General features: G+C 36.0%; 1 protein-coding gene across 13 annotated transcripts in view; it reads right to left on the minus strand.

The window, feature by feature from the left end:
• Nucleotides 1–9290, minus strand: part of CELF4 (CUGBP Elav-like family member 4) — a 1205468-nt gene extending 1196178 nt beyond the window's left edge. For all 13 annotated transcript variants that reach the window (XR_015868754.1, XM_088442426.1, XM_088442425.1 and 10 more), the window contains exon 1: nucleotides 8909–9290. Coding sequence is in view for 12 of the 13 variants with exons in the window: in XM_088442426.1 (XP_088298552.1) it covers nucleotides 8909–9245 (337 nt within the window). In the remaining variant the exon portion in view is untranslated. The remainder of the gene's footprint in view (nucleotides 1–8908) is intronic.
• Nucleotides 9291–10179: the final 889 nt, after the last annotated feature.

Consider the following 10179-nt stretch of genomic DNA (forward strand, 5'->3'; position numbering starts at 1 on the left):
TAACTCGGCAGCCGAAACTGTCTATAAAATCCTGTTGTTTTATCTCAAAAATAATGTAAGAAACAAAATGTTTATTACATTGAAATGTTGGTAAAGCAGGTGGTCCTGCTGGTTATATAAAATCCATAGATAGACAGACAGACAGACGGATAGATAGACAGACAGATAGATAGATAGATAGATAGATAGATATGTGATAGATATAAGATAGATATGTGATTATGTGATAGATAGATAGATAGATAGATAGATAGATAGATAGATAGATAGATAGATAGATAGATAGATATGTGATAGATATAAGATAGATATGTGATTATGTGATAGATAGATAGATAGATAGATAGATAGATAGATAGATAGATATGTGATAGATATAAGATAGATAGATATGTGATAGATAGATATATAGATAGATAGATAGATAGATAGATAGATAAATATGAGATAGATAGATATGTGATAGATAGATAGATAGATAGATAGTGAAAGATAGATAGATATGTGATAGATAGATAGATAGATAGATAGATAGATAGATAGATAGATAGATAGATAGATAGATAGATAGATGATAGATAGATAGACAGATGAATATGAGATAGATAGATATGAGATAGATAGATAGATAGATAGATAGATAGATAGATATGAGATAGATAAGAGATAGTCAGATAGATAGATAGATAGATAGACAGACAGATAGATAGATAGATAGATAGATAGATAGACAGATAGATAGATATATATGAGATACATAGACAGATAGATAGATAAATATGAGATAGATAGATATGAGACTGATATATATATAGATAGATAGATAGATAGATAGATAGATATGATATAGATAGATATGAGATAGATAGATAGATAGATAGGTAGATAGATAGATAGATATGAGATAGATAGATATGAGATAGATAGATAAATATGAGACAGGCAGATATGAGACAGATAGATAGATAGATAGATAGATAGATAGATAGATAGATAGATAGATTTGAGATATATAGATAGATGTGAGATAGATAGATATGAGATAGATAGATAGATAGATAGATAGATAGATAGAAAAATAGACAAATAGAACAATATTCCACAACATTTTTGAAATGCTAAATATTATTAACAATATCAGTTGCAGTAGGAGACTCCATCACATGCTCAGATTGATGCTACAGTATGCAGTAAATCAACTGCTTAAACATTTGCACGTATTTAATTATATTTGCTTTTCACTTTCAAGTGTAATAAAAGTTAAGATTATTAAACTGTTTTATATGGATAAAAAAAGTTATGTATAGTATATTGTATGCTACTTTACAGTCTACATATATATATATATATATATAATATATATATATATATATATATATATATGATATAAAGACGTACTGTTTTGTTTTGACTGTAAAAATTGTAGTCACACTGGATTGCTTGAAGTTTTAAAGACCATCCAAATATAGAAAATATGGCATTTTAAACTACATTGACGTTTTACTTCAGACGCAATATAAAAAAATGTTGTCTTAGAAAAAGCTGTTTTACCCACTTAGTAAAAGCATTTGGATCTCCTGTTGCATTTGCTCTTTTCGTTGCCTCACTGGCAAAAAGTATTTTATAGTTGCACAGTGTATAAACAGTAAATGCGTATAGCTGCCAAGGACCTCGATCTTGTAGGACATAAAATTACCAAGAGTAACAGAATGTCATTTTCATGATAAAACCGTCTCCCGAACGTAACATGTATGTGTAAATGCTCCGCCGACATACTGCAACTTATTTCAGCTGGGGACCAACCCCTCACTCGCTCAGTGTATAAAAACGCAGCATAGTTTGCTGAAGGTGAAACTGCCCAGACTGCGCAGGGCTGTGTTCACTGTAAATATCAAATAGATTAATGCATGTCAGCTGCAAATAACATTGGTTGTCCTCAATCACTCCAAGCTACAATACAAAGTTTATTTGCTAAATTGAATTTTCTTATCCCTGTATTTAAAAAAAAAAAAATGTATTACAGTATCTTTTTTTTCTTTTTTTTTGCACAGATAATTGCGGCCTAGTTTTTATTAATGTCCCATAGATTTTTTTTTATATACAATCTATTATTTTATATTTTAGTGCCTTTAGTTGTCTTTTATATACTGTTTTTATGACCGTCAGGCAGTCGGGTTACAGCAGGTGGTCAGATTGTCAGGAGTCTTAGAGCAAAAGACTAAAAATTCCAAATCACAATAAGTTTCACTACAGAAGTCCGCTGCAGTCTTTAATAGTGTTTAATTTACAGAGATACTGTTCTTTAAAATACCGCATTAGGTTTTACTGTATGTTTTATCCCCATCCGAGAAAGTTCTGCCACAATTTAATGTCATTTTGGCTTTGTATCGACTAACCACAATATTGATGAGATTAATAATGTATATCTGTACTGTAGTAGCACTGTCCATGGTGCTGAATCTCCATGTACAGTATATGCCTGTCAGGTCTCTTAAAGGAGTATTGATATACTCATTATTGAGTGTTCCCTGCGATTTTAGTTGTATAAAATTTCCTAACCTTGAAACATCCTCATCTTGTAACCTTCATTTTCGTTATTGTTAACATGAAGCTATGACCCCTTTAGAATCTATCACATTGCCAAGCGGAGCATCCTGGACGGGGGCTTAAGAAAACGCTTTGCAATATATCTTGCGACAGGCTTCATTTAGCAGGGGGAAAGGCAGGAGAGAATTGCATTGGCACATGCACCTCTCACAGATGTTGCTCCACATCGTTCTGATAAGTCTGCTAGTTTTTTGCCCCCTCCCCACCTCTCTGAGTTATTGGACTGTGGTCTGGTATTATTCTTCAGGACTGGGGCGGGGGTCTCCGAGGCCTGCTTTTCAAAAAATGATGACAAGGAGTGAAATCTATTTTTCTGGAAATGTTGAAATAGAAGTGTCCCCAATACTGTATGTGGAATGACCCCTACAAAAATTCTACATATTGGTAAACAAATGTTATATTAAAAATAATAAAAATCTGGATATGAGTTTTAACGTACTTGTTTCATTAACCAAGAGGATTGACCAATAACTATCAAATGTTTAGTGAAATAAATAACATGTTTATATTAGTACTTGAAGGTTCTTCAGTTTAAAAAAAATGTGATGCAAATAATAGTGGAAAAAAAATGTGGCAATCGCAACTGATTAATTTGAATGTACTTATCTTAACTTTTTTTTCTTTTACCAATTATGTTTATTATTATTATTATTATTATTATTATTATTATTATTATTAATAATAATCATCATCATAATAGCCTGCAGTTAATGCGCTTTCTAAGTACGGCTACAAATATCGAATAAATATTGTTTATCCAAAATACTCTACAATGGACATATCACATGTTAATTTGTAACAGTAGCAGCCAGGTAAAACTTGTAGGACCATACACTGATAACACACAACCAGTAACACAGCTGTGAATGATGTACTTGCCGTACATGTTTAAAATTGCCACATTTGGGAGCCCTGAGAATTCCCTAATATTTATTTTTTATGCACATGCTTAATTTAACCATGCTAAAGCATTCTGAATTTATGTCTTCTCTACATATAAGTCATCCGGTCTAAACCTTTACAATCTGACAGGCTTCCTTTGATGATTGCCACCATGTGGTAGTAGCAGCATATCATTCCATAACATCCACTGAAAGCAATTCCTGCCAGAAGACAATTGTACGTTTAATGTGGATAAAAAAATATCGCACACATTAATCCCGGTAAAAAATATTATAAAAATGTTTTAAGGGACTGATCAAGATCATTACAAGTAGGGTACAAAAAAATTAACAACACCTCAATGATGGAATGTAAAATAATGACATGACAATCACATGACTTGCAGCAGAAGTAAAGATGGGGATCGGTTTATCGATGATGTGTGTTTATTGTGCAGTATTCACATGATGCTGGTTTTACCTCTTTAACCCGTCGGAAGGCTTGGACTCAGTGTTCTGCTTTACATTTGCTATTTTTACTTACTACATTCTCTAAGTCTCTTTCATTCTGAGAAAAGGAGCCAGATTTTACTGAGGTGACAAGTAATTAAAACAGAATTTATTGCATTCAAACATTAATGTGGCCATTTTACATCTGTCCAAACCAATTTTGCTTGAGTCAAAGTCAATGAAAGTCTTGTACTGGTTCAGTCCATTTTGATAATCCTCTGTCTTTAGCAATTATTTTGGATAGTCATTTGTGAGGAAGGTGTCTAATTATAGCTGCTCTTTAATATCTTCTGTACTCCTGTGTACTACTAATGAGTGTGTACATAGTTTCAATACTTGACTTGTCGCACTATTACACATATTAGGGAAAGACAATGATTACCATATTATATCCACTAAAAATGTCCTGTCTGTATTGAAAATCAGGCCCACAGGATCCAGACGGAGAAGTTTAAAACTATCAGTCCTGTGACAAGGAAAATACATTCATTTCTGAATCAGGAGCTGTGTTCCCCATTAGCTTAGTAATCCATAACACTACTGTGATAAAAATAAATAATAGTAAAAAAAAACATTTGTACAGGGTTGCACTGTACAGCAGATTTCTGATGCAGTCCTTGATGCTATCATTGGACTAAATCTGTACCCTCATTTATTTTTACATTACCCAGATTAGAGGGAACTTTCTCCATGAATGATTTTGTGCTATTTACTTTATTACTTTGCTTGACTAAACAACCTCAGGTTGGACTTTTTACTTCTAAATCACAAACCCACAATCTAGGCCTTAGTGGGACCTTCTTAAAAAAATAAAAATTAGATCAGAATTGACTCCAGCAGCTCTCTCTCCAACAACGCTGTAAACTTTTAACATGTACATTATCCAAATGTCAAAAAGGTTTCACCTGCATAGAATCACAAATGACAGGTTATTGCGTTGTTCCTGTCGCACTTTATTTCTTCTGCTTTGTAATCATAGCTGTTGCCTGGCCGCCTGCCTCCCATGTGTTTCCGTACCCAATCTGTGTGGATTGAGGTGGGTTTGTCAAAACAAAAAAAACAAAAAAACTAAAAAATGACAACCTATCCCTGAATTTGTTTTAAGGTGACTTTCAGTGCGATTTGTGCTTAAAAAAATGCGCAAAAGAGCCTTCAAAGTCAGATTTTACAGCTTTTGTAAAGTGACCCTGTTCCTGTTCTACCAGAGCCTCACCCCCTGGTTCCACCAATATAATAAATCAACCAACACTAATATGACTGCTTTGCAGCAGAATTATTGGTCAGACTTTGGACCCCTGTGTATTCCCTCTGGAATTAATATTCCACCTTTCTTATCCTTCATTTTTGTTACTCATTTCAGAATAAAATAGCTCATGCCTTGGATCCGGTTTTGTAGTGAAATAACAAAGGCCACGACTCTCTGGTCTTTGGATGCTAATCTACGCCTACAGCTCGCGATGGGATATTACATTACATTTTCGCTGATACATTTTGTCAGTGAGTTACAAGTTGTACATGCATATTCAGAGCAGTTAAACTGACAGGATAAAGAGAGCTGTGGCAGATGTCTGCTGAATCTTTTGATTGTAATACATTACCGACCTAGCTTTGAAGCACGCATCAGCAATAAAACCTGGCTCTGACTATTGTGAAGGTCCTATATTTAGATTACTATAATTGAAAATTATTATACTAAATACCAATTGAAATTGCCTTTTGAATAATTTTAAATATAATGCATTGGCATATGGCTACCCAGAGAGCAGTAACGTTTAGATCTCTCAGTAGTGAGTTTCCAGGCTTACGATGGGAGAGAGGTATCAGGGAAGCATGAAGTTATGAATGAATTGCCCGGCGTTTTTAGCTGTCATTAGATAACTGCAGTTGTAGGTGGGTCATTGACTATTTATCATTGGGAAACAGCAAATAAACCACAGAGAGTATGGCCGGCTGATTATTGACAATCTGCGGAATGATGTGAGAACCCTCTCATCCCTGGATAGGTGGCCTCATTTTGCTAATTACAAAATTCCAGCAGATTAATCCTTAATTACAGTAACAATTGTTGTAAGTATTGCATGAAATAGTCACTTTGTGTAAAAACTACTAAAATCACCTATCTTGAAGACTGGCTTATTTTTTTTTTTTTTTACTAATGAAATGTAATTACAGCCAACAGAGGTTGCAACAATACACCCACATTCCATAGCCCAATGGACGTAATGTGGCCAGCTATGAATTATGTTCCTTTTCTCTACAAGGTAGCGTGGGCTAATCCCTACTTAAGGCTCCCTCTATGGTCATAAACAACAAATAAACTCAACTCTCTAAACTCTGTAATGCACTCCATGACGGTCTTAATTGGCAGCTTTGGAACATGTGCTGTACCTGAGGTGGCTTCTCAAGAATATATCACCAGCTAATTAGCAGGCTATTAATCAATATTGAACAGGATTAAATGTATACCTTTCTTCCCCATTAACGCATCTATTGCAATTGGGGAAGTACACGGTCCTCAAGTAGCAGCAGCCCCCGAAAAAGTTCAGGTTATTTTAAGGAACAAAGAAAATCAAATAAGGTTAAATATCATTTAAAGAGTTTTTTTGTATCCATTTCTTGCAAAGACCATTGAGTGGATACTTTTTTTTTCTAATGGTAGGTAGTGGGTCAAATAAGGGCTGGAAACCAAACACAAGCCTCATTCTTCACAGACTTGTCATGCCTAAACCTTGCAACAATTAATCACTAGGGGCAAGCAAGTAATTTTTTTCTGTTTGCCCGAAGCACATTTTTATCAGGATTAGCTAATAAATCAGATACACCCTAGAATGACTAATACTAGTTTGAACTGTTTTCAATCTAGGCAAAGCCTTTGGATAAAGTACTATGTTAGGGATCGGGCATTGTTCCACTTATACAGTAGCTCAGGATCCTTAGGAGCTGTCCATCAGCACCACCGGCTAAAACACATAACCATCTAACAAGGTTAACCCTCAGCATGAACACAATCCACTTCATTTTCCCATTTGAACCAAATACAGTAGCTTGAAATCTCACAATGCTGTTTGGACAGTCTACAAAATACAGTCAACCCTCAAATGCATGCTTCTAATCTATAAAATGTATCAAATAATTATTTTTTGGCATAAGTTATTATTGATTAATGGATACATTTCAGAGACATTCAGAATCTAAACATCATTCCCCTCCCAAAAAAACAAACTGTTAGTACTTATATGTGAAGGGAAGGGTGTGTGACTTCCAATAACGTGAACAATATTATGTTTTATTCATTCATTATTTCTGTATAAAATGCCCGAATGCCCGGGAAGGTCCTTCTTTTTATTGAATATAGGGTAATTGTGCACGTTGTGTTACAGAGTATTGCATTTTCTGATTGAGCAGGGCAGTGCTAGATACTGAAATGTTAATACTGCTGTGGAAGATACACATGCCAGTTCATCTTTCAGAGAGCATTAACTTGCAATAGTTTGCCTGCTGCTATTAATACCAATTGCCACAAGGTATATCAAACCTTGCAAGAGATTTTACTTCTTCACCCATGGATTATAGCTGGGTTCCATTAAATATAGGTAGTTGCATTTCTCTCAAAGACTGCCGAGCGGCGGTCAACAATTGCCACATGGTGGAGAAACACAGGCAAGCTTTTACTGTTGTTCATAGCACATGAATGGCATAGATTTCTTTTGTCTACAAGCCAAATGCCATATACATTTTTTTTTACATTTCAGTACACAAGACTTATCATTTTTTGTAATATACTTTCTGCTTCTTCTACTCCATGAAAAGATCTACAGAGCTACCATCTTATTCTTATATTCCCGCATTTATCCTCCAAATTTGCATCACTGGAGGAACAGTATACACCGGTTACACAAGCCTTGAATTTGCTTCCTTGCTTTCTAGATACAGACCACTAAAGTTATAGATCTGTAGTGGCCTTTACTCTGAAAAGCTGTCATTTCTTTTTAATAGTCTATTAGTGCAAGAAAGTTATAAAAATTCATGCAGTTCTCGGCAGATTGTATATATGCTAAAATATCCCTGTTCTCGCTGCCTGTCAGTTACTCTCGCTCCTGCTGCCAGATGTGCAAGACAAAGTTAAAGGTGCCAGTTCAGCACTGGTCCTGCAGACAGCTTCTAACCAGGCTCAGTCTAAATGAGCAAATAGTGACAAAGTAAAAAGACATTTAAAACAGTCAGTTCAGCACTAGCTCAGTGGATAGCTCCCTCCCCAGATGAGCAGCAACAAAGTATGAGGGGGTTATACTGTACAGAATACAGCCCAGAATCTGGCTCCCTATTTTAGTTCTTATGGATTTTATCAAACAAAACACAAGCAAATTTTGCCAGTGAGTTGTGCATCATTTTACCCTATTATTTTATGCTCAAATGTGAGCTTGCAAAGTAATGGGGTTTAATATATAGCGTTCTGCACATCACTCAATGTTCTCCTGCTAGCCCTAACCAGATGTGTAACGACAAAGTAAATGGCTATTTAATGCTGTCAGATCAGCCCCAGCATTACAGACAGCCCACTCTGCTTCTATCCCTTCCCCAGATGTGCAGTCATATAATAAAGAGAGATTTAAGCCTGTCATTTTATGCCATCTCTGTGCACAGATCCTTTCCTTCTAGTCCTTTTTCCAGATGTGCAGTCACAAAGTAGGATTTAAGGCTGCCGGCTCCAGCACTATAGATGGCTCCCTCTATCCCTTGCCCAGATGTGCAGTCACAAAGTTAAAGGGATGAGGGACAGGCAGTTCAGCACTAGGCTGAGTGGACAGCTCCCATCCCACTACTAGCCATGTTCTCTACCTAATTGCAGACCCCCCAACCCATCCTCCCCTCCCCACATGTGCAGGCAGAAAGTTTAGGAGGTTGCTGACCTTTGTGCATGCCAGTGAACCTGTCCTTCAGCACAGTCAGCTCGTAGATCTTGCCGAACTCCTCAAACAGAGGCTTCAGGTCCTTCTCGTCCAGATTGCGGGGGATCTGCCCAATGAAGAGCTTGATGGCATCGTGATCCTTCATAGGGATGGTGGAAGTGCTCCCGGGACTGTGGTTTAATCCGTTCATGTGCCCGTTGGTGTTTGGGTTGCTGTGATTGCTGTTCAGGCTGCTATTGTCTGGTTGTCCGTTAGCTAACGTGGCCATCTTTATATACATAGAGGATCCTGTTGGCTTTTCTTTCTCTAACACGGTTTTTCTCTCTCTCGCACACATACACACTCTCTGTCTCCCCCTCTCTCTCCCTGCTCTGATCGGGCTTTTTTTTTATACATTGAACAGACAGGATCTGTGTCCTTTCCGTTTAAACAGGCAGGGCCAGCTCAAGTCTCTGGCAGACTGAGGGGGGTGAGTGTGGGGTTTGTGTGTATTCTTTATCTTAGGCACACACAGTAGAAAGCCTGCCAGCCCAGGCTCAGTGGTACCTTCCAAGTAGCCCCTGCCTAGAAATATAAGCTAGTCAATCTCCATTGTGCCCAGTGAGCAGGGGGCCATCCAACCCTACATTTTACTGCAAGATTCCTCTTAACTTCTTCTCTTTTTCATCATTTTTTTTTTTTACAATTATTGTTAATACTTTTTTATTATTATTATTATTTTTTTATTATGTAGCAGGCTCGTGGAGATTTCTTCCTGCTGTTCGGTGTTTTTTCTATTTTTTTTTTTTACCTTCTTTTTGATCTTATAATAAAGAGAAGCCAGAGTGAGTCGGACGGCTCCCCAGGTCTAAGCGTGAATATTCCCATCTCTCCCATCCTGCCTGAACACCAGAGCTCAGCCAAGGGCTGGAAACGACGCTTAGACAATCTAAGTATTAATCAGGCATATATATATATATATATATATACTGTTTTGTGTTGTCTCTATAAATTAGTATATCTGATTTTCGTGTTTGTGTGTTTTGTGTTGCTATCAATGTCACAGCCATTACCTATTATCTTTTTTTTTACATATACACTTATTCCAATATGTATTTGATTTCCAGTTCTAATATATATATATATATATATATATATATATATATTTCATATCAACACTCTATATATATATATATATATATATATATATATATATTGAGATACATAATGAGATATATATTGAGATATACATATAAAACCAGCAGAAGTGAGAGAGGGAAGAGCAAAGGGTG

Source organism: Taudactylus pleione, unplaced genomic scaffold, assembly GCF_031769625.1.
Source record: "Taudactylus pleione unplaced genomic scaffold, aTauple2 ptg000311l, whole genome shotgun sequence".
NCBI lineage: Eukaryota > Metazoa > Chordata > Amphibia > Anura > Myobatrachidae > Taudactylus > Taudactylus pleione.